The sequence below is a fragment of the Caretta caretta genome, chromosome 1 (assembly GCF_965140235.1).
Source record: "Caretta caretta isolate rCarCar2 chromosome 1, rCarCar1.hap1, whole genome shotgun sequence".
Lineage (NCBI taxonomy): Eukaryota > Metazoa > Chordata > Testudines > Cheloniidae > Caretta > Caretta caretta.
In genome coordinates, this window is record NC_134206.1 from 117,607,410 (window position 1) to 117,633,023 (window position 25,614).

A 25,614-nucleotide genomic window follows, 5' to 3' on the forward strand; every position below is an offset into this window, starting at 1 on the left:
AAAACTTGTGGCGATTGGGTGAGGTCCCGGACAACTGGAAAAAGGGAAATATAGTGTCCATCTTTAAAAAAGGGGAGGAGGAGAATCCGAGGGCCTACAGCCTCAACTCAGTCCCTGGAAAAAATCATGGAATAGGTCCTCAAGGAATCCATTTTGAAACCCTTGGAGGAGAGGAAAGTGATCAGGAACATTCAACATGGATTCCGAAAGGGCAAGTCATGCCTGACCAATCTGATTGCCTTCTATGATGAGACAACTGGCTCTGTGGATATGGGGAAAGCGGTGGATGTGATATATCTTGACTTTAGCAAAGCTGTTGATATGGTCTCCCACAGAATTCTTGCCAGCACGTTAAAAATGTATGGATTGGATGAATGGACTATAAGGTGGAAAGCAGGCTAAATCGTCGGGCTCAGCAGGCAGTGATCAACAGCTCAATGTCTAACTGGCAGCTGGTATCAAGTGCAGTGCCCCAGGGGTCAGTCCTGGGGCTGGTTTTGTTCAACATCTTCATCTTCATCGATTGCACCCTCAGCAAGTTTGCAGATGACACTAAGCTGGGGGGAGAGGTAGATATGATGGAGGGTAGGGATAGAGTCCTGAGTGACCTAGACAAATTGGAGGATTGGGCCAAAAGAAATTGGATGAGGTTCAACAAGGACGAGTACAGAGTCCTGCACTTAGGATGGAAGAATCCTATGCACTGCCACAGGCTGGGGACTGACAGGCTAAGTGGCAGTTCTGCAGAAAAGGACCTGGGGATTACAGTGGACGAGAAGCTGGATATGAGTCAACAGTGTGCCCTTGTTGCCAAGAAGGCTAACGGCATATTGGGCTGCATTAGTAGGAGCATTGCCAGCAGATCAGGGGAAGTGATTATTCCCCTCTATTTGACACTGGTGAGGCCACATCTGGAGTACTGCATCCAGTTTTGGGCCTCTCACTGCAGAAAGGATGTGAACAAATTGGAGATAGTCCAGCAGAGGGCAACAAAAATTATTAGGGGGCTGGGGCACATGACTTATGAGGAGAAGCTGAGGGAACTGGGATTATTTAGTCTGCAGAAGAGAAGAGTGAGGGAGGATTTGATAGCAGCCTTCAACTATCTGAAGGTGGGTTCCAAAGAGGATGGAGCTAGGCTGTTTTCAGTGATGGCAAATGACAGAACAAGGAGCAATGGTCTCAAGTTGCAGTGCGGGAGATCTAGGTTAGATAATAGGAAAAACTATTTCACTAGGAGGGTGAAGCACTGGAATGGGTTACCTAGGGAAGTGGTGGAATATCCATCCTTTGAGGTTTTTAAGGCCTGGCTTGACAAAGCCTTGGCTGGGATGATTTAGTTGGGGTTGGTCCTGCAAGGGGTTGGACTCTAAGATCTCCAGAGGTCTCTTCCAACCCTAATCTTCTATGATCCAGGAGTTCACATTTGTCTGTGGCTTAGTGAAATATAATTATAGGGCATACCACCAGTTTGGGGTCTGCCCTTTTTTTGACAGTCTGCCCTGAGGTAGGGACTCAGGGTCGTGAGCCACTCCAGACGGCGTGATAGATGGCCTATCATTATGAAGTACAGAAAAATATTACTCCTGATCTTCTTGGAACCCATTGCTACCAGTTTCCAAAAAAGTAAAGAATTTTTCATTTTGGCAGCAAATTTGAATTCTTTCCACAATGCCATGCAATGTTCCATCTTTTTTCTTTTGGCAATTTTTTATAAAGCTTCCTAAAATTAACTAGCTTTTGGGTGGAATCCTGTGAGCTTCCTTTCCTGGCCTCCCTTGCCATCATCTAACAGTTTTCTTTTTTATGAAAACAATTGCTGTCATATCAAATTATTTTATCTTTCAGAGGGAAGGAATAACCCTTTTTGGTACCTGTAATTTATGTACAATATTGTTATACACATTAAGTGATATATGCACATCTCTAAGGTCTAAAAGATGTGGTTTTTTTTCACCCTAGCTGATAATTACAGGAGAGAGTCTCTTTAATTTTAGATTTAACCAATGGATTACACTTACTTCGCCTTGCATGTAAGGCTTTGAAATTAGAAGTGAAATACTGTCCAACAGGGATCAGCTGATGTAATGGGGCCAGATAGCAAAAATTAACCTGGAGGGGTAGAAGGTCACTATCATATTTAAGGGCCACTGAAAAGTTAGCAAAACAAGGCCAACTTAAAATTGGAACTTCAGTATAGTCAGTCATACTTGCCCCTCTAAGAGAGGTATAAATCAAATGACCCACTATGTCATCACTACCCCTACCATTTAGTATTCCCAGCCCGAATCTGTTCAAAATCACCAAAAATATCCAGCCTGCTGAGTTTATTACTTTATCTTTAGAATTTCTTGGGGGAAGGACAAACAACTGGTCATTAAAAGTACTATTTGAAAGACGCTGCAATTTCTTATCTTCCCCACCCAACTGAGCATGAAAATCACCTATAAGAATTGGATAATTTCCAAGCAGCCAGCATCTCAATAATAGATTCTAACTCTGCCCATATAGCTTCATTGTAACAGGGGAATCAAATGAGCATTCATTAAAATATTATCTAGAAAGATGATACTACAAGCTTGAGGATAGGATTTACCCAGAACTAATACTATATATTAGTATAGCTATAGCAGGATATTGATAGAAATGAAAAGGGCTTGACCAGTAACTGATTTGCCCTTTCTAACATGTTTAATAGATCCTTCCAAACAAAATTCATAGCCTGAGAGATACAAAGATTCATCTTTGGTAAGCCAGGTTTCTTGTAAAAATATTATATCAAATTGCACTAAATAAGTTTTAAGTTCCAGATCACGAGCTTTACTTTTGAGGCTGTTAATGTTCCATGATATAATTTTAATAACAATTTTATAAAAGCTCTGTAGAGCACCATCTAGCTGGTCAAGTCAGTTCTGTACTCGCAGTCTCAATTTATAAGTTACCAATACAAATCGCCCCACTGGATTTACAGTTATAATTAATTCCCCAATTCTTTCTTCTTCAATTCTTTGATTACCTGTTAACTTCTGTGCATTAGAATCTAGAGCCAACCCAGCCTGGTACATCTGCACCAACAGAATTTTTGGAAGAGTCCTTATCCTTACCCTTTCTTGTAACTGGCGGGGAGGCAAGGGAGAGAACCATTCAGATAATCATTCTCTTACTGGTTCTTTTTTACTTTATCTATTCTATATCCTCTAAAACAAAGACTCTCTCTCAGACCCCAAATCTTCTTAACCACCCACCAATTTTAAATGCTACCAACACACAATCTTTTAGACTTCAGTCTTTTAACCTTTAAAATTTGATCTCTGGGCGAGGAGTAAAACACCACTTGTTCAAATAGCAGTTCAATCCAATGTAGTAAATGAGCTAGAGACACATGAACAAGTCAAGCAAAATCAATCCCAACACTTGTCCATGTGCAACACAGGTCTTCTTCTGAAGATCTAGCATGTTCAATATTCGTTCCATAGCTAGCCCCACCTCTATCATCATACTCTGTAACTTCCATATTTAAAGCCCAGTCAACTGGAGAGGAAAATATCACTCTATCCTCACAGCAAACAGCTCCTCCCCTTAATCAGGCACAGAGCTTCACTTGTGCTGAAGCTAACAGTTGGCCAATAACTGGCATTTCACACATCCAACAGTTAAATAAAATTAGCCAGTATTTAAGAGGCTGGATGCCTTTGCAGCCTCTGGGTAACTTCAGTTTCCCCATTTTCAAATGAAACAGCCAGCCCCTAACTCTAATATGTATGGGGAAGCCTGATAGTTCTCCTTCCTGGACTATTCAAACAAGCTAATGACAATCTGTTCAGTCATCATTGAGCTGAATGTACAACAGCTCACAACCGCTAGAGCTCTAGGCATGTTCATAACATGCACATCAGTACAGGATGTGTGACACTTTTCAGGCCCCTGGAATCGGAGTATAGTTTACCCACCAAATGGCTCTTGATTAGAGCTAGTTTAAAAAATTCTGACCATGTTTTTTCATCAGAAAATGTCTGATGCAATGTGTTGATTTCTACAAATTTTCATTTAGAAAAAAAAATCAGATTTTTTTCTGATTCATCACGTTAAAACAATTTTTAGTTTAGAAATTTAAAAAAAAAATCAAATTCAAAACAAAATGTTTCATTGTTACGAAAATGAAACAGAACCAGTCTCACTGTCCCAAAACGAATTTTTTTTTCAATAATTTCCTTTCTTGGAAAATTTTGAAATTTCAATATCTCAGAATGTTTTGTGGAACAGAAATTCTAGTTCCTGCATAGCTCTACTACTGATACATATTTCTCTCCCCTTCTCATTGTTAATTTTCACAGTTACACTCCAGCAGGAGTGTACATCGACGCTACTGCCAAGGAAGCCTCTACTGAGGCAAAGAGCAGAACAATGGGAGACTCCAGCATAATTATGACTATGCCTACAGCATTGCACATGTACATACAGTGAAAACCTGACAGTCTTAAAAAAAAATGTTAAGCTACATTAAAAGTCATGATCACAGACATCCTGCATGGAAACCTATGGCCAGCTGATAGGTAGATTGTGAGAGACAGGACTGAAGGAAACTCAGATGTTACACTTAACTAGCAGAACACAAAATGCAGTATGTTATATTGCACAAACACTGAAGAAAAACATTTTGCAGTAAACATACTTACAAATCATACTCCTTTTCACATATTGATTGTTCCTCCTTAGTGCTCTCTGAACATGAATTTAAATTTTTGACTACCCAGTGCAGGAGGTATATTGGCTTGGCAGCATCTGAGTAACCCAAGAAAACTGTGCAGTTGAGTACCACCTCTTTACCTAGGCAAACCAATATAAAAATTAACATCCGCTCATAGGAATAGTGCAAACGTTCACAATGCAATGGGGAGTCTGATTGCCAGAGATGCAATCTGGATGTCATAGGACAACCTTCAGTGTGGCTTCCGGCATGTCGAAAAATATAGCCAACCTTTCTGTGTATTACAGTATCCACACAAGTGCACTGAAAATTGACTGAACTCCTTAAAGCATTTTGAGCCCTTTAACAGTTGAGATACTAGCAATGCATTTGGATCACTTCAGCTGATGGCAATTTTCAACTGATAGACATTCAGATGACCTATAGTTGAGGGGTGATGAGCCATTTCCATCTTAACACCTTATATGCCCCTGATATTTAACTAACAATATATATTCAAACCAGGTTTCTGATGGGTAGGTGACCCACAAGATTACAAAAGCCTTCTCTCACATCTCCACACAAAAGTCTTCCATACTAGAAGAAATATCCCTACATCACAAGCTATTTTCTGTGCAATGATGAAGCATTGTAGCTGTGTCAGCTACAGGTGCCGACATTTTGCAACTACGTTTGCCCATGTATTGTGAAAGTAATCAGCTTAGAGACTCTCAAAAACTGTAAGGTTAATTTAATAGCACAGGCATTTCATTTTCAGAGAAACATTCTTGGTTTTGTTATTGCTATGCACTGTATGCAACGTAAACCGAGAGGTCAAATAGCTGCCTGATTTTAGAACTCCGTGGGCATTGTTTGGTGGCTCGGGCCCAGTTCCAAAGAGGCTTGGGGTTTAGGTGCCTAAGTTCCAGTTTTGGCACCACTGTGATCCTCAAAACTCCTGCTGAACCTTGTAGGTGCCTAAACTCACTTGGGCCTATGTCAGGGTAACAGATCCCATGGTGCCTAAGTTTCTGCCTTTGAGCATACTGCATCTCTCTAGGCATCCAGACACCCATCTCCCACCTAAGCCCCAGAGTGATTCACAAACTTGGGAAAGACAGACATTCATCCACCCAAGAAGTGTGTGGGGCCAGATCTAATAGGCTTGCTCAGTGGCCACCTACCAAACTGGGTCCCATTCAAAATTGGACAGAGGAGGCTGTGGTGATGCTGTTCTTGTAACTTTTAGCCCAGTGATTGCATACTCACATAGGACATGGGAGACCAGAATTCAGTTCCCCCTTTTGCCAGAAGGGGAGAATGGATTTGAAAATGGGTCTCCCATCGCATAGAAGTGTGCTCTACCCACCAAGCTATGAGACAGGCTGATGTGGGGCTCTCTCAGTCTCTCCTGTTGCACTATGGATAAATAACGGAGGAACAATTCGAGCAGGGGGACTGCAACCTGGGTCTCCCACATGGGTTTCCTAACCACCAGGCTACAGAGTTTCTGCTCACTTTCTCGCTTGCTCTTGCCCAGTGGCCACACCTTTGTGGATAAATACTTAAACAGTCATTGGGCCAGAGACAGAAAGAGAGAGATCATCATTTAAACACAATGGAAGAACTTCAATAGGAGAGACAGAGAACCCAGACAAGAATATCCCAATGGTTCAAACACTTGCCTGAGAAGTGGGAGATCCTCTGTTCAAATCTTTTCTTCCCCTCTGGCAGAGACGGGGGGATTTGAACCTGCGGCTCCCACATCCCAGGCGAGTGCTCTAACCACTGGGGTAAAAGGTATAAGGTGGGCACCACCAACTCCTTCAGACATCTGGTGGATGGCAGTAAGGCAGGTACCTACCTCAATAAATGCCTTAGGTGCCTAAACTGTCTGACTCCAGGTGGTGAGTTCCCATTCATGGATAATTAAGCAGAGACAGGTGCCTCCATGCCCTGGAACACACCCCTCTCATCAGCATCTCTTATTGGATAGTTTAGGTGGGTACCCACCTAGCATTCTGGCTTGGGGATCACATTGTAAGCTGCCTAGATCTCCCCATTCATTGCATAAGGAGCCTAGGAACCTAACTCAAGCTTTGTGGATTGCAATGGTGTTCCTGTAATTTTCTAGGCACTTAGAAGTTAGGCACTGTGATGCTCAGCATTGCAACACTAAAGACCTTTTCTGGATCCAGGCCTCAGACTCTAGGAGCAGGAAGTATGTGTTGCTGACCTCCTCCAAGCTTCGCAGCCAATAAGAATCAATCAATGTATCATCTGCATCAATGTATATGAGGCTAAACTGAGTCCAGACTAAGCTGCAATCAAAGGACCAGTTGTGCTAAAAGTTAATTGTGTCCCTGGGCCAGTTCTTGTACCAAGACAACTCAGAGTATTTTCCCCCCATCTGTAGATGATCAAGGACACCATATAGAACAGTATGTGGTATGCTGTTCTCAAAGAATTCAAAGAGATCATTTTCTAACCCACTGAGATTCAGGTATTACTAGAAAGCCAATTTTCTAAGGAATTTGTCACATGAAGCCTGATCTGCAGTTATTTTTTAACTTAAAACATCATTCCAAGAATGCAATGTCAGTACCCATCCACACTTCCAAGGTACTTTGTCCTCATAATCCACAAAGTAACTTCATTTAAAATATCTCTGCATGTTTTATAAGGTAGCTGTCAAACTGTAAGGTTTGTGCAGGCACATTTTAAATAAATGGCTATAGGAAGTTGACGTAGATTGAGCACCATTGTCACAGCACACGGTTCAAATGGAATTGTTTTTAGAATCCTCCTTATAGGATCCATATGAAAATCTGTCTAACTCAGCTACTACACACATTAAATACTGAATCACAGTTTGCAGGGATTGAAAACTATATCCGCTACTCACCTAAAGTGTAGCTCTAACATGTTTTTAAATAAACTAACCTGTTTTACGCCACGCAAAGTATGTGTCCACACACTAGTTAATGCACTGCTCCTATCCACTGCGGCATACAAGATTTTGGCTTTACTAGTGCTCTTGGCACAAATGTGTACTACAGTAGTTCTTCTGCAGTTCAGACAGGTCTGCCTAACTGGCTGTGTTGACAGGTTTGCCAACCTTCCTACTTTCCATGTCTCTGTACAGAAAGGCATCCTAAAACACACTGAACCACACATTAAAGGGGTCGCTCTGCCTTACTATCCACTTGATGACCTATCCCTCCTGTGTCAGCCATCCAATGTGGCTTTGAGGTCTACAGAACCAGGAAACGTGACTAGAACTTCCTTTTGCTGGCCATAGTGAGCATCTCGGTTTCCTCTTGAACAAGGTAGCTGAACTCAGTGAATGTTTATGCCAGTTACTATCAATGATGACTCATCTGAAATAGGGAAGCCACAAATCAACACTTGGCCCAGTAGGTAGCTATGGATCTGAGCAAAGAGAACTTGCAGACAGTTCTGAGTTTCACTAAACATACACCATACAGAGATCAGAACAAAACAACATACATTCACAAAGATTATTTATATAATTAGATACCTATTTGTGTTTCAACATAAATTTCTCCAGGTTCAATTATCTCCAATTTAACAACTTCTGCTGCATCTAAGAAAAAAAAAGCAATATTTTAAAATGCCATTTTTCTAACATCCCACCTCTGTAAAATTATACAAATGGCTCTATTTCAAAAACCCATGCTTAAGCATATCATATAGATTTCAGCCTACTAGTAATATATTTATGAACACTGATGAATCAGCAGTATAATTTCATCTGAGTAACAACAGCTGATGCTCTGGCATTACCAAGTAGTTTAAAACAGCAAAATGGTATGTCCTGTTGAATTTTTTTCATGAACTCATAAAGTGTTCCATTTATGAGGTCCTCAAAGATTCATCTCCAAGACCGCTTCTGAAATCGTTGCATTTATTACTGTGGCTAAATTTAACAGAACGGAAGAGGTGGAAGCTGGCGAGGGGGGCAGGGAGAGAGGAGGAGAAATCAGAACATTCACATAAGACTAAATAAAACCAGTAGATTTTTTTTTGCTTGTCTCTTTTTGCTTTTTAAATTATTAAGAAGCTTACTTATAAAATAAGTCAAAGCGCAAAGTCAAAGAGTTTTGCTTTCCCTGCGGGAAGAGAGATATAGTTCTGTGTACACTGTACAGTACATAACAAGAACCACAATAGATTGGAACATGTTTCAAGTTCACTCGATCATGCATATTTCAGAGGATTTTACTTCATTTCAAAGAGCTTCTCTCTAGTCCATAGCCCATCTTCATTATTTTTAATGTTGAATTCTAAAATATTCAGCACGCTTATATTGGTAAATGGTGCCTCTTCAACAATTAGACTGAACAACATTGTCCAGTTTGAACTGATCACAATATGCAATAAATACATGACCTAATGATATCTACAATTAGAGATAATGACCTACATCCTTTCCTCTTCACAAAGCCTGAGAAAATGGACTTTGCATAGGAAGCCTCCATTAACTATTTAATTATATGGTCTTCAGACGCCTAAGAAAACAATCTTACCATCTTTCACCATCAGCTCTGTTGTACTTGTGGTGTTGAATGCCTTTCCTGCATGACTAATTGAAACAACACATGTGTAATTCCCAGAGTCTTCAATCTTTAAACTAGAAAAATCCAGTTCCTTCTCGTTTGCAGAGTTATAGATGTTACAGTTCTGTTTCAATAAAGAAAATTTAAATAATTTTCATGCTATGGATACACTCTGAAGCTTCAAATGAGAAAATAAATATTTTAAAATGAAACCTTTGGGGGAAAATGCTCAGAGATGGCTAAGAGAGGCTGAGGTCCAATTTTCAAACATGGGCACCCAAATACAGCATTGGGACAGCCAAATGACAATATAGCACACAAAATAAGAAATGAGAGTAATCCAAAATAATCATGTAGATTAAGTACCAAACTGAGTACTCAATCACAGGATTTGGGCACCAGAGAGAGTCTCATGTTGAAAACTGGGACCAAGATTTTAAAAAATTATCTCATTTTCAAATCCCCCCATGGTTGCTCAGTATTTTTGAAAATCAGGCCATTTACTCACGGTGTCTAAATATAGATTTAGGAACTGAATTTTAAGTATCCATTTTTCGAAAATTTGGCTAGGCTCTGCAAGCTTAGCCAATCCATTACTCAAAGAAGTTGTTCTCTAGTGTGCCATGTGTGTGTCTCAGCATTGCCACAGTTGGAATGTGATTTGCATACACATGGAAATAGTACTCATCAAAAATGGGGGGGGGTGAGGGGAATCAACATTTCAGAATTGTTTCCAGGGTTCAAAACAACCCCTTTGTCATTTTTTTTTTTCAAAATTTTTAACCATTTCAATAATGGTTTTGATTAAAAAAAGATTTGAATTGTTGTGAAGAATTTCACAAAAAATTCTGTTTGGTAGAACACTATTCCCAAATTAGACCAGTGCTTTACAAATGAATGGTATAAAGCAGATAGATAAGGCACTTCTATTCACCCTCTCATTATACAAGAAGAAAGGGACATTCAATGAATGCTGAAGGTAGCACATATAAAACGGATAAAAGGAAATACTTTTTCACACAATGTACACTTAGCCTGTTGGACTCATCATCACAAGTTACCACTGAGGCCAAGAGCTTAGCTGGGTTCAAAGGAGGATGGGACATTTATATGGGTAATAAATATTTCCAGGGTTATAAAGTAAAAATTAAAAAGCAAATAGGAGTTTGGAAAGAGATATAAACCCCCATGCTTCAGGGCACACACCAACCTCTAACCATTGCGGGTCAGGAGGAAACTTTCCCTGGAGCAGGTTAACTAATAACTGACTACTCCAGCATTTCTTGCACTTTCCTCTGAAACAAATGATATTGACCACTGTCAAGAGACAGGACGGACCGACCACTGATCTGATCTAATATGGTAGCTCCTATGCTCCAAAATGAGCATGCAACATCTCTGATCGTAACTGTTGGGAGCGGACAAATAGTATCCATATAAATCCATGGAGGAATGGAGAGGGCTACCCAACATGGTGAAGAGATAGGAAGACTAAAGGAATGTGTCCAAGGCTTTAGCCCAATTATGGAACACAGTTCACTACAACTGCAACTGTTGTAATCAGGTCCCCTGATTTGGTGTATTTGTAGTACAGAAGAGACTTATGGTTCACTTTAAACAATGGAATTTATTTTACATCTCTTAATGCTATAAATGATCTGAAACACCAAAACTTCCAAGCTGCCAACTACCATATAAGCAAATCCCAACACTCAGGTAAGTCCCTTTGCACTCCTTTTAGTGTCAGGATCCCACATGCACTAAAGAGAGTTGAGGCTGGGTAATTTATCAGGTAGGTTCAAGCATCAAATATTTTACCATTCCCCAACCCTGAGATCATAAGTAATTCCTAATTGCTAGTATACTTTATCTTGCAAATCTTTGCAAGTAGACAAATGGGTTTTCTTTTGTGTGTCTGTACTAAGAACTGTGTCACTTACCAGAATTACTGAAGATTTTTACATGACTGTAGAACTACTCTGAAACCTTTTAGATGTTTGTAAGTTTGTAATCTACCTTTCCCAAGGTCTAACATTTCATTATTTTTTTTTTTTACTACTAATTTGGGTGGTGATATTTTTGGTTACTTACCTTGTACCACATTATAGTGACATTTTTATTGTGGTGCACAGCATTGCATTTCAGTGTATAACCTCTTCCAACATCTTCAACTTGCCTGGATAAATGATTTGTGTTAAAACAACTGTCTTTACTTCTTTTGAGTACATTCAGGGACCACTTTTGTAATGTGACATTATACGTTCCATTGCTATGGAATAAAAAAAACAATTTTGGGTGTTTTTTAAAGTCATGTAGGTAGGGTAATTATACAACAAAATAAAAAATATATACCTAAAATATAATCATTAGAAAAAAAGCATACCAATATTGCCCCATTTTATTTTACTTCCTTTTCTTTACTTCCCCACATAAACTAGGTGTTATTTTCAGTAAAGGCCCAGCTTAAGTAACAGATAAGCATATCAAAACAGAATCATGAAATCATTCAGTTTCATAATTATTTATAATAATATAACAATATATGGTGGCAAGTGTACATACAAATTAGCCTAACGATGCTCAAGTAGTTAAAAATGACTAGTTAGTGGATTTATAGACTTACTCAACTAATTCACTAAGGTTTGATGTAGTGATAATAATTTAAAAAGTGATTTGTGAATATTTATGAACAAAAAAACTTGGCAAGCTCACTCTGCTGTTGTTCATGTGGTCACATTATTCATTGTTGCTGTACAGACAACCAGCAAAGTATTTGTGAAAATGTTCACAAATCCTGAGGGTTTCATGGAGAAGCTCAAATTACTACTGAACAAAGACACTTTGTTTCATAGCTACATATTACCTGAAAGACAGAGTTAATTATTTTTATACAATATGTAAATACTTTCATTGTTGAATATTCCCATGTACATTAATGTGGGCCAAATGTGATCTGGAGGAGTCTTGGGGGAATTAAAGTATTGGGGAAAGATGAATGTTACTGAAAGGCAATAATCAACGTTTCAAAAAAGGTGCCTAAAATGAAGCTCTCAATTATACATTAAGGCATCTAAACAAGTAGCTTGATTTGCAAGAGTACTCACAGACTTTTGCTTTACGTTAACATACTTGCTAACAAAAAATATCACAAATAAAAATGTTTGCAATAAAAAGAGCCATGAATACCACCAAAGCAAATTCAGCTTTTACTCAATTAAATTATTTTAACGTTTTCCCAATTCTAGTGTACCAAATATGTTTTGTAGTTTTATCAGCCTTCTGTATGACCCTCAACAACATTGTTAATGTTAAACATCCTTTATTTTATATATAATTTCTCTATTGAATCCTAAAATAAATACTAAGCTACTTTTGTTTTATTTAGTCTGGACTGAGTTGGAGATAGTTCTATTAGAGGAAATACCCACTGATACTGTTTTCAAATATATGATCTATATAACAGTCATAATTTCAGAAGAAAGGAGTGGATTAAACATTGGCCTCATGTTCTGATTAATAAATGTATGGGGAGTCAGAGTAAACCAATCCAAAAAAAATTGGCTTGGCACAGTCTAAAAATTAGTTGTGTAACACAAGAGGGAAAACGAAGAAAGCAGGAAAAGTTAACCTATTTATTTATATGCTCATCATGACCTTTGTCACCTGAGAATTAATAATAGATCTATTGTTACTACACCCCGGTGAGGTAGGGAAGTATTATCATCTAGAATTTGCAGATGGGGAATAGAGATGGACAAACTAACTGACTTGCCCAAAATCATGGGAAGCCTGTGATAGAATGAGGAACTGAACCCACATCTTTTTTTAATCCTAGCACAGTGCTCAACCGCAAGGTCATACTTCCTCCCATTAGACAGTCCCTCAGCATAATAAGAGAGGCCCTCCCTCTGTGATAACACATTCTGTGAAATAACTTCACAGTTAGCTGCACAACACACTGAAAATGTTGGGCCAAATTCAGACCTGGTGTAAAACAGGTGCAACTCTACAGATGACGACCCTTACACTAGGTATGAATTTGGCTTGGAGCATCTCCAATCCAGTCTACCACATATAAGATTTTAGTCAACATCCATTAAGAGACATCCTTGTCTCTTACACTCCATGAGGTTTTATCTTTCTGTCTTGGCTTTCACTTTAGTTCTTTGGTTGTACTTTGTGGGGAATATGGTATTACAAAATCACTATTTGACTAAAACTCAAAACATGTAGCCTGGCTCAGCAAAGCACATTGGAGAGTGAAAATTCATAAAGTAGCAATTAAGATTTTACAAAAAAAAAAATACTGTACATATTAGATTACAAATCACCCCTCAGCCATTTCACTATCAAGGTCAGATTTTGACTTAGTATTACCACTTTACAGTTGCGTGCTGAGCATTCTGTTCCCAAAGCATGCAAGCATATGTTCAGCTTCAAGAATGGGTATAGTCCCATTGACTTCAACAGGGCCATACATGCATAAAGCTAAATACATGCGTAAGTATTTGCAGGCTCAGAGCCTTAAAGTGTGTCATTTGCTTGTCACTGACTTCCACCTCTAATTTTTTTTTCAGTTACTTACAATTTACCTAGTTACAAGGTCACAACTATGGAAGAGCTTATTTGACCTGATTTGTGGTAATCACAGGAATTTAGGATATGTGATGCACAAAACCATACAAACAACACCACAGATGTGTGGTAAAGATTGTCAGTCAACTCCACTTGTCAAATGTAGCAGGAACCTTCATGACAAGAAATGGGGCTAACTGTGGTCAACTCTGTGCTAAACTGTTAAATTGCCTCAATAAACAAAACTGCACTCATTTCATTTATTTATTTATTTATTGAGGGAGGGGCTTGGTTTGTTTGATTTTGTTTTTATTGTCTGCTTTTCCCATCAGAACACTGATTTGTTGTGAAAATGTTTCATTGGTGCGTTTCTGCTTTATCTAAGGAACCTCTATTTTTCTCCAGGGTCAAAAGAGCTGAGTAAAGACTATAACATGAACATATAATTCAATCAATTTCACCTATTTCTTTTAGTACATTGTCCAGTAAAGCCAGTTGCAAATTTTCAACTGAAAATGACTTTTTTTCTATAATGAAATTTCTTGAAAAAATGGTTGACATTTTTCAATTTTCATGAAAAATGTCAATACTTTTAATCAGCAAATTAATTGATAACCATTTTGATAATGGTTTTGAAATTCTGAAAATCGTTCCTATAATTTTTAAGTTCATATTTAAATAAAGTTAATTTAAAAATCAACAAATAAAATCATATTAGAAACTAATTACAATTTTTGGACATTTAAAAAAATAATGGAGGCTTTCTGTTGGTAAATTAGGTCTAATATAAAGTTGTAGTTCATGAAATTCTAGCCCTTTTTATTACTGGAGAACTGAGTTTTGTATTTTTCAGTGCTATATATCTGCAGTCACACATCTACTCTGTATTTTATAAACAGAAAAGAGCCCTTTAAAATGTTCCGGTAATCAAAGCACAAACCACTGCTTACATAATACACTATTAAAAAGGAATTATTATTTTAGCCTTTGTCTTGAAATGTACTGTAATTTCAGTATAAGTCAATTATAATAGAAACATCTTCACCTTTTCAAAACTTGATTTAACCACTGTTAAACCACACTTTCTTCCTGCCCTACTGAACAATATCACAACTAAAAGTGCACTAGTCTTACAGCTCCATTTGAGTCACGGCTTTGTAAAAGCTATTCTGAGGTGAAAGAGCATACTCAACTAAAAATCAACAAATTCCATTTGTGCTTTTAATAATGCCAAAGATGTAAAGTTCTGTATAAAAGCCAGAGCCTAATTATGCCATTCTTACTCATCTTGTGTGTTACCTTAACATACAATTAGTCCCACTGATTTCAAAGGGAACACAGTCAGTTACTTACTCAATGCAAGTAGAATCATAGAATAACAGAGTTGGAAGGGACCTCTGGAGGACATCTAGTCCAACCCCCAGCCCAGAGCAGGACCAATCCCAACTAAATCATCCAAAGTAAGTCATTACTTACCCATGGAAGTAAGACTCTTCCATATCAGTTGAAAGAAATATGTTATTAATCAGTTTTTAAGCATAGATAATGTGCTGTGTCTGGGAGGAACAAAAAAACACTAGTCTTCTTTAACAAAAGTTTTGCTTAAACTTTTAGAGGGTCTGTCTACCTGCAATTAATTGTAAACTTTATGAGCTCAATTCTCCACTGCTTTGCACTCTGTGTAGTTATTTAGAGTTGTGCACATGAATGTAACATGATACCACTTGGGTAAATGTAGCTTTCTGTACCCCTTTGCATAAGTGCTAATGACTACACAAGGTTCTGGTAGTAGAGGATCGGGTCCTATTTTTATACAGTTGCAAAGACTCTACATTATCCACTGGGCACGTGTACTCACCTGAGTTTGTATATGTAATTCCCCAGGTCACTGAGTTCAGCTGGCCAAAACTCCAGAAATCTCCCATTTAAAACAAGTCTCTGTGTTGCTTGGATCAAATTCACCTTTCCTTCGCTTTCTTTGAACCAGGTCACAGTGTATGTTTTACTGCAAAGCTTATCTTGTATTGATCCAGGGAAGCAAAGGAAAAAATATTCCCCTTCAAGTACATCAATGGAGCGACGCAAGGGGCACAGCTCTTCTTCACAGAAAAAAGAATGGTTAGGAAGCAAAACACTGTTTTCAGATAAGGAGACTGGACTGATTCTAATGACAGTTGCTGTCTATCTGGTTTCTTTCTAAACAGATTTTCTTCCAGCAGGCCTAATAGCTACTGAAGAGTGTGGCCATATGAGGGAATCAATATTTATTCCAATCTGAAGATCCAGTTTTCAAATCTTTATTCAGCCCTTACTCAGACAAAACTTTTCATGGCTAGAGGAAGGTGGGAAATGGGAGTTTTTCCCCATGGACTTCAGGAAACATCTGTAAGGGTCTGTGTGATAGAGCATGATCCTGCTCCTGTCTTCTACTCTTTCTACACAGATCATTCAGAGACTTTCTATTGTTAAACACCACCCTATAATTATTTACATTGCTCTTCCCCCGCTTTACTGACCAGATCATTTACAGCATCAGTTTCTCCTCTGCCAAGTACAGGGAAGAAATCTCTCCTTCCATAGACCCTTTTTGGTTCTACTCCACTAGCTTGCCCCTCCACAACATTTTCCTTCCTCTGCTTTCTTCTACCGTCTGTGTTAATGGGTTAATTACCTTTTTAGTCCTCCTCAGACCATTCTAATCCACTAATTAGGCACAGTCAGGTCCAGCCTGGGGGTGGGGGATTTAACTGGTGTTTAAGTGATCAGAGTGCTGGCTCAGCTGTTAGTTCCCAGCTCTCTGTCAAAGCCCAATTCTGCAATCCTTATTCAGGTGGGATAGTACCTTACTTAATTGATTTCAGTGGGGCTACTTACAGAGTAAGGCCCTGATCCAAAGCCCATTTAATCAATTGGAATTGTTCCACTGACTGTAACTACTTTGGATCAGGACCTAAGGTACTACTTTTAGTAAGGGAGGGTGGCAGAATCTGGTCTCTAAGACCATCTTTTTTCCTCTCCTTTCACAATTTTGCTGTTTGAAGATGGGTCTATCTAAACTGCAAAGTCTGGAACTGGATCTGAACTTTACCAAACTTTGGAAGTGTTTGGTCTAGAATTTGGTTCAGACCCATTACTAACTTAATTAGAATAACTATCCATTGTTCTATTTAATTCCTGATATGTACTGTAGATTCCAGTACTGCAACAGAGAGAAGGAGCAGAATGTCATTGCATGATGCGTTCCTAACTAGAACTGAGCAAATAACTGATTTTTCAGTTCAGTGGCCAAACCAATCAACCCAAAATGAAAATTCTTCAGTTTTTCTTGCTGAAATGAAAATCCAACAAAATTTCACTTTGAGCTGAAAATGTTTTGCTTGACTGAAACAAAAAACTTTTTTTTTCCATTTCATTTTGTTTTCAAGTATTTGTTACTCTTTGTTTGTTTCTTTGTTTAACTAAATTTCTAAATGAAATGTCTTTTCGAAACAAAAAGTTGCAATGTTTCATTCTGATTTTTTGAAATGAAACATTTAGATTTTTTCAATAAAAAAAAAGTTTGTGTTTGGCCCAAAATATCTGCCAGATTTGACCCAAACTCACAAATAGTGTCAGTCAACCCCAAACTGCATTTTTCAGCAAATAAACTATTCATTCAAAAAAATTCACCCAGCTAGGGTATACCAAATATTCACCAAATGATGCCATGTCTTACTGTCAAAGTGTTGCTGATTTATGCTTACCAGCTGTAGCTCTGCTGAGGAACATTAAAAATGGGATAATCAGACTTTCAAAAGCCATTTTCTTGACTTACTTGTAGCTTCTTCTCTGGAAAGAAGGGAAGTGTTCTTAGTTTAACTGACGGAGTATTGGAAGAAAAACAAATATACATGATCCATCACATATACAACAAATTTGTCTAAAACTAAGTTCATGAGTAATATAACAAAAGTGTAGTGAAGATGGGATTTCCACTGGAAATTTTTTTTATCATCAAAGCATATTTACATGTATAAGGTCATAATCCAGGAGTTTTACTGGCAAGGTTCATATCAGTTGGAGAGAACAGTTGTTTTTCCATCCACTATTTATATTTCATGTTAGATGTTCTATATCATTTCTTTTTGACTCATATCTGATTAAGTACTTTACATTATAAAATGCTGCTCATTCTAGCTATAGATGCATCCAAAGTATAGACCTGATCTTGCAAACTTTAATTATTGGGTGCTTGGGCTTTCCATCATGACTATGGTGTTTGAAGTCAATGGAAATTTTGCAAATGACTTCAATGAACATAAGATCAAGCCCATAGTTTGGACGCATCTGTAGTTATAGATAAAAATACAAAAATCTGTTGGCAAACCAGGAAGCATGCCAGCTGTCTTCAATTTTCTTCATATTAGATTTTATTTCAACATGCCTCAGACACATAACTTATTTCTTCTTCTTCTTTGTAGGTAATTTTCCAACCTTTGAGAGCCAGTATTACCTGCTGCCCTGACTGGATTCTTCTTCAGGAGGACAGAATGAGAGTATTTTCTTTTAAAATATTCCAGTAATAATGAAATACTAAATTCGTAAGAAGGCAAAAACCTATTTCCATAGGACAATACCTAGCCCAAATTCATCTCCACAGAAGCTGGGCTATTGTGGCTTCGGCTCCTGAGCTACTAGGCATGGAGAGCTTGTTCCCACTCATTGAAATTCAAAGGAGAACTTCCATTACATTCATCAGGAGCAGGCCCAAAGTCTGCTACCTTTTCCAAGGTGGTACCTCCACTTTGTAGCCTTACATAAATGTCCTATTCCCATGAGTGAAATCACAGCATGTACATTGAAGCACCTGATTTCCTGAAGTGCTGGGACCACTTGTTCTTCCCTGTTTGAGTCACGTCCGGTTAGCTAGGGAAGAAATGTGAAAGTTGCCTACACTCAAACCAGTAATTAGCTAAAAGAGTGGCTCTCACCTTTCCAGACTACTGTACCCCTTTCAGGAGTCTGATTTGTCTTGCGTAACCCAAGTTTCAGCTCACTTAAAAACTACTTGCTTACAGAATCAGACATAAAAATACAAAAGTGTCACAGCACACTATTAGTGAAAATTTGCTTATTTTCCTTTTTACCATATAATTATAAAATAAATCAATTGGAATATAAATATTGCACTTATACTTCAGTGTATAGTACATAGAGCAGTACAAACAAGTCATTGTCTGTATAAAATTTAAGTTTGTACTGACTTAGCTAGTGCTTTTTAAAACAAGGCAAATATCTATATGAGTTGATGTACCCCCGGAAGACCTCTGCATACCCCCAGGGGTATGTGTACACCAGGCTGAGAACCACTGAGCTAAAAAACAAAAGTTACATGAATAATAAGGTTCCATACTCTATCCTGAATTGAATATAAAGACTCAGAGATTATGCATAAAAACTAATGCAAGATTTGTTCGTTGTTTAATTCTTTGTGTTTATATCAGGTTGCATATCTTCTAGCTGAACCTTTTTTTCTCTAGAGGCAGGCATCCTAACCCGGTGAGATACAAAAAATCATAGACAGCCTTTGAAAAGGGTAGTGAAAATGTGGACAGCTACCTAAGCTTTGAAACTGAAATCTGACAATTTATGGTTCTTAAATCCTATTCCTTTTTAGCAGATCACACCAGCATGATGAGTGGAACTTCTGATACAGAATCAGGGGCACCATTTAATATCTACTCTATTTAAACCTCACTTTCTCATCCATTCCTTTAGTAGCACAGTTTTGTTGCTGCTGCTGTTGTTTTTCCTTCTTAGCAGCACATTTTAAGAGTTTCCACTCTTGATTCAAACTATTCTTTGAAATAGGCAGAAGAGTGTTCAGGGAGGTTAAGGTACAGAGTGGTATGCAAAATACTTCATAATATCTGGACTTGTGACTAATAGTTGTTCCTCATAGGCAAGACACACTCAATCTCAGACTGCTAGACCTGAATGCTTCTCTTGGGTTTCTTCCACTCATGCTAGCAAATTGTAGCACCTGAGCCACGTTATCTGCAACCATCTTCATGTCACAATCAGGAAAAATGTGGGAGGGAATTGTTTCCACTGGCATTTGTCTTATAAAAAGAGATTCTTTCAAAAAAGAGGAAGAAGTTGTGATGTTCAGAAAGCAATGAAAAAAACTATTTTTAAAATTTGGTACTAGAACTAACCAAGGGAACATTTCCTGTCAATAAAACATCAGGTCCGATATCTGAAGAATACAGGAAAACTCACCAGACTAAGTGACATGTTAATAACAGGGAATGACAGGTTTCCAGATGAAACTAGAAAAAAACAATTCTCATTACTTTATATTAGGCCTCAAGCCAGCAAAGCATTTAAACATATGCTTAAAATTATGCATACTCGTGAGCACTTTGCTGAATTGAGACTTTAAAGACTGAAGAGGGAAGAATACTCAGAGGCTCTGTGTGAACTGCAGACTTGAGGGGAACACTAGAAGAGGCAAGGGAGTTTAAATCTCTTTAACAGCACCGATTCGCTGCCCAATGGATAATATGCAGTCAAGAAGTTAGCATTTCTGAATTGGTGAATAAGGGACCTGCAATCCAAATTTCTTAGTAAGCGACCATTCCTGCTGCCGTTACAATGGTTTTAAGGAGAATATAACATACCAGAGCCTTGGGGTATGTTATATTCCTTGTTGCATGGCACTCGCTGGCCTGAATAAACTAGCCCAGGGGTGGGCAAGCTGAGATCTGGGGGCCGCATCCGGCCATCCAGATGTTTTAATCTGGCCCTGAAGCTCTCACTGGGGAGCGGGGTCTAGTGCTTGCCCCGCTCCAGCACTCCAGGCAGGGAGTGGGGTCAGGGGTTTGCCCCACTCTGTGTGGCTCCCGGAAGCAGCAGCATGTCTCCCCTCTGGCTCCTACATGTAGGGACAGCCAGGGGGCTTCACACGCTGCCCCCGCCCAAGCACCTGTGAACGGGGCAGCATGCAGTGCTGCCTGGCTGCGCCTCCACATAGGAGCCCAAGGGAGGACATGCCGCTGCTTCTGGGAGCTGCTTGAGGTAAGTGCTGCCCAGAGCCTGCACCCTTGACCCCCTCCTGCACCCCAACCCCCCTGACCCAGCCCTGATTGCCCTCCCACCCTCTGAACCCCTCAGTCCCAGATCAAAGCATCCTCCTGCACCCCCCACCTCTCATTCCCAATCCCACCCTAGAGCCCACACCCCCAGCTGGAGCCCTTCCCCTCCCCTTTGCACCCCAACCCCAGCCCAGAGCCCCTTCCCGCACCCTGAACTCCTCATTTCTGGCCCCACCCCAGAGCCTGCACCCCCAGCCGGAGCCCACACCACAACCCCCAATTTCGTGAGGATTCATGGCCCCCCATACAATTTCCATACCCAGATGTGGCCCTGGGGCCAAAAAGTTTGCCCACCCCTAAACGAGCCCTTCTATAAGCCAGTCTGATTCTGTGACATTTCTAGGGTGCAAAGGCTCAGCAAAGACAGTCACAATGAGGTCTCAGAGCTACCAGCTGTTCAATAGTGTGTCATAGTATATATGAAGGTTATCGATCCGGTAAGTGGAAGACAAACTTTGAAAGGAGAAAAAATGAATCATCTGTGCCGGGGAAATTACGGAATGAGCAGTTAGGAAACTGATAGTGAGCTGGGGCGGGGGTCCGGGGGGATTCCCCTGGCTCATACACACTGAAAACCTTGCTTACGGGCTCTGAGACAGGCAAGCAGCATATTGTCTCAAATCAGTTCGGATTCTACGAGCGAATACATCTCCACGGATCTGCGCTCGCACAGGGGACCGCGGCCGCGGGGCTCTCTGCTCCACGGCGAGCCAGCCGCCTCCTGCCCCTGCTTCGCTCGGCGGGGCCCAGGAGCGTTCCGCCTTCCCGGCGAGGGCGGGGGGCTGCCGGACGGGCTAGCTGAAGAAGTCGCGGTGGTTTTGGCCCGGCCCGGCCTGGGCAGAGGCGGGGGGGTGCCCTAGCGACAGAGCCTCGCTGTAGGTTCAGCGGCGCCCTCTCAGCACCAAAGGGCTTCACCCACCCGCCACCCCCAGCCCGGGAACTCGCTCTCTCACCGGCTCCTGCGGTGCTGGCAGCGCCTCGGAGCGGGGAGCGGCCAAGGGGGAGAAACCCGGCCTGACAGGGAGACGCGCTTCACGCGCGGGCCGGGAGGAGAAGCGCCCTGGGCAGGGAGGGGAAGCGCCGAGCGCCCCGGGAACAGCAGAGGCGCCCGGGCAGGGAGCGGGCCCCGGGGCCGAGCCTCTGGGGCTGCCAGCCAGGAAGGAGCCGCCTGCACGGCGGCGGCAAAGCGCCCGCGTCCTGCCGAGGCTCCGGGCGTCACCGGGGGGCGTCCCAGCCAGAGCGCCGCTGCCTGCCCCGCGCAACGCGCCCCGCTAGGCGCCGGGCTGCTGCTAAGGCGGGAAGTGCAGACCGCGGGCAGCCCGGACCAGCCGCGCTTTGCTGCGCGGAGCCCTGGCCTCTGCGGCCGCTCTCAGTGCCAAGGGGCCCCGGCACCACTTGCTTTACCGATTAACGTTACAGGCTGCGTTATTATGCGGTGTTATTAGCCCACCACGTCCAGCTGGGGAAACTGAGGGCCAGTCTCCACCCGAGTACAGGCCAGTCAGGGGCCCCCCGACTTGACTGGACGTGGCAGTGCAGGCTTCGGTCTCAGCCACAGCACCGAGGCAGGGGCCAGTGCCGCTCGACCCGGTCTGTGACTCCAGCCTCCTGGAGCTGGAGGGCTGGAAGGGACGCTGAGGACTCGTCCAGACCTAGGGTGGCCAACTTCCCAACGTCTCAAAACCGAGCACCCCCACCCCAAGGCTCAACTCACCATAAAGAGAAGAGGGAGGCGGAAGGGGAACCGTGTCTCTCCTGCTCCGGCCAGCAGCAGCTCGAGGCAGAGTTCTCAGGGAGCTTCCTGCAGCCGTGGGAGGTTCCTGGAGGTATGTCTGACCAGGCCCCGGGCAGCAGCCTGTACAGAAGAAGCGTCCTCCCCAGCCAGGCTGGGAGGGGACTAGCGGCAGAGGTGCCTCCAGCTCTGCCCCTCCCTGGCTCTGGGGCCAGCGCTTGGGGGCTAAAGGGGCTTTGGGCTGGTGGGAGCAGGGGCACAACAGATTTGCGGTGGCTGGACTTTTGGTGTCCGGTCAATACTTCTGACCAGAGACTGTACGGGTCCCCTTAAAACCGGACTTTCCCGTCAAAAACTGGACCCCAGGCAACCCTATCAAGGTCAGACCCCAGTGCTGAGGCAGGACCAAGTAAATTCACACCATCCCTGACATGTGTTTTGCTAACTTATTCTTAAAACCCTCCGCTGACGGGTTTCACAACCTCCCATGGAAACCTATTCCAATGCTTAACTATCCTTAGCGTTAGAAAGTTTTTCCTAAACCCTTGCTGCAAATTAAGCCCATTACTTCAGTGGACATGGAGAACTATTGATCATCATGCTCTTTAGAACAGCCCTTAATATATGTGATGACTGTTATCAGGTTCCCCCTCAGGCTTCTTTTCTCAAGACTAAACATGCCCAGATTTTTTAACCTTTCCTCATAGGTCATATTTTCTAAACCGTTTTATCATCTTTGCTGTTCTCCTCTGGGACGCTCCAATTTGTTCCTTTTTCTTGAAGCATGGCATCCAGAACTAGATACGGTACTCCAGCTGAGCCCTCACCAGTGCCAAGCAGAACAGGAAAATTACATATCTGGTCTTACATTCAACGTTCCTCTTTCCATCCCAGAATGATATTAGCCTTTTTTGCAGCTGCATCACATTGTTGACTCATATTCAATTTGTGATCCATTGTAACCCCCAAATCATTTTCAGCGATACTACTGCCTAGCTAGTTATTCCCCATTTTGTAGTTGTGCATGTGATTTTTCCTTCGTCAGTGAAGCACTTTGCACTTGTCTTTGTTGAATTTCATCTTGTTCATTTCAGACCAGTTCTCCAATTTGTCAAAGTCATTTTTATAAGCATACTCTCCACTCCATTATCCAAGTCATTAATAAAAATATTGAATAGTACAGGACAGATCCTTGTGGGAGCTCAAGAAATATACACAGTCCTCCTAGTTTGACAACAAACCATTGATAACTACTCTTTGAGTATAGTGTTTCAACAAGATGTGTGTCCACTTTATAGTAATTTCATATAGACCACATTTCGCTAGTTTGGTTATGAGAATGTCATGGGATTGTGTAAAAAGACTTATTAAAATCAGGCTATATCATGGAAGGTCATGCCTGACTAATCTAATCGCCTTTTATGATGAGATTACTGGTTCTGTGGATGAAGGGAAAGCAGTGGATGTATTGTTTCTTGACTTTAGCAAAGCTTTTGACACGTCTCCCACAGTATTCTTGTCAGCAAGTTAAGGAAGTATGGGCTGGAAGAATGCACTATAAGGTGGGTAGAAAGCTGGCTAGATTGTCGGGGTCAACGGGTAGTTATCAATGGCTCCATGTCTAGTTGGCAGCCGGTATCAAGTGGAGTGCCCCAAGGGTCGGTCCTGGGGCCGGTTTTGTTCAATATCTTCATAAATGATCTGGAGGATGGTGTGGATTGCACTCTCAGCAAATTTGCGGATGATACTAAACTGGGAGGAGTGGTAGATACGCTGGAGGGGAGGGATAGGATACAGAAGGACCTAGACAAATTGGAGGATTGGGCCAAAAGAAATCTGATGAGGTTCAATTAGGATAAGTGCAGGGTCCTGCACTTAGAACGGAAGAACCCAATGCACAGCTACAGACTAGGGACCGAATGGCTAGGCAGCAGTTCTGCGGAAAAGGGTGACAGTGGACGAGAAGCTGGATATGAGTCAGCAGTGTGCCCTTGTTGCCAAGAAGGCCAATGGCATTTTGGGATGTATAAGTAGGGGCATAGCGAGCAGATCGAGGGACGTGATCGTTCCCCTCTATTCAACATTGGTGAGGCCTCATCTGGAGTACTGTGTCCAGTTTTGGGCCCCACACTTCAAGAAGGATGTGGATAAATTGGAGAGAGTCCAGCGAAGGGCAACAAAAATGATTAGGGGTCTGGAACACATGAGTTATGAGGAGAGGCTGAGGGAGCTGGGATTGTTTAGCCTGCAGAAGAGAAGAATGAGGGGGGATTTGATAGCTGCTTTCAACTACCTGAAAGGGGGTTCCAAAGAGGATGGCTCTAGACTGTTCTCAATGGTAGCAGATGACAGAACGAGGAGTAATGGTCTCAAGCTGCAGTGGGGGAGGTTTAGATTGGATATTAGGAAAAACTTTTTCACTAAGAGGGTGGTGAAACACTGGAATGCGTTACCTAGGGAGGTGGTAGAATCTCCTTCCTTAGAGGTTTTTAAGGTCAGGCTTGACAAAGCCCTGGCTGGGATGATTTAACTGGGAATTGGTCCTGCTTCGAGCAGGGGGTTGGACTAGATGACCTTCTGGGGTCCTTTCCAACCCTTATATTCTATGATTCTATGATTCTATGTCTATTGCTTATTCCCATCCACTAGGCCAGTAACCGTATCAAAGTTATACTAAAGGTTTGCCTACACTTAAAACACTACAGCAGCACAGTTGTGCCACTGTAGTGCTTCAATATAGATAATAGCTACACGGACGGGACTGGTTCTTCCCTCTGCATAGATAATCCACCTCCTCAAAAGGCAGTAGCTAGTAAGAATTCTTCCATCAACCTAGCTCTGTCTACACAGGGACTTAGGTCATCTGAATTATGCTGCTCTGGGTTGTGGATTTTTCACATTCCT

At 41.3% G+C, this 25,614-nt stretch overlaps 1 protein-coding gene across 3 annotated transcripts in view; it reads right to left on the bottom strand.

Annotated features, from left to right (window-relative positions):
* IL18R1 (interleukin 18 receptor 1) overlaps window positions 1-22,851 on the bottom strand; it is a 41,124-nt gene extending 18,273 nt beyond the window's left edge. The window contains exons 1-7 of one of the 3 annotated variants that reach the window (XM_075130389.1): window positions 22,693-22,851; window positions 17,586-17,665; window positions 15,701-15,941; window positions 11,359-11,536; window positions 9,238-9,391; window positions 8,229-8,294; window positions 4,677-4,827 (exon numbers count right to left, since the gene is read on the bottom strand). In XM_075130389.1, the coding sequence (XP_074986490.1) occupies window positions 4,677-4,827; window positions 8,229-8,294; window positions 9,238-9,391; window positions 11,359-11,536; window positions 15,701-15,941; window positions 17,586-17,643 (848 nt within the window). In that variant the 5' untranslated portion in view covers window positions 17,644-17,665; window positions 22,693-22,851. Of the gene's footprint in view, window positions 1-4,676; window positions 4,828-8,228; window positions 8,295-9,237; window positions 9,392-11,358; window positions 11,537-15,700; window positions 15,942-17,585; window positions 17,671-22,692 lie in introns of all 3 variants that reach the window. The other 2 variants (XM_075130392.1, XM_048857476.2) reach the window with 2 other exon arrangements.
* Between the last annotated feature and the right edge of the window lie 2,763 nt (window positions 22,852-25,614).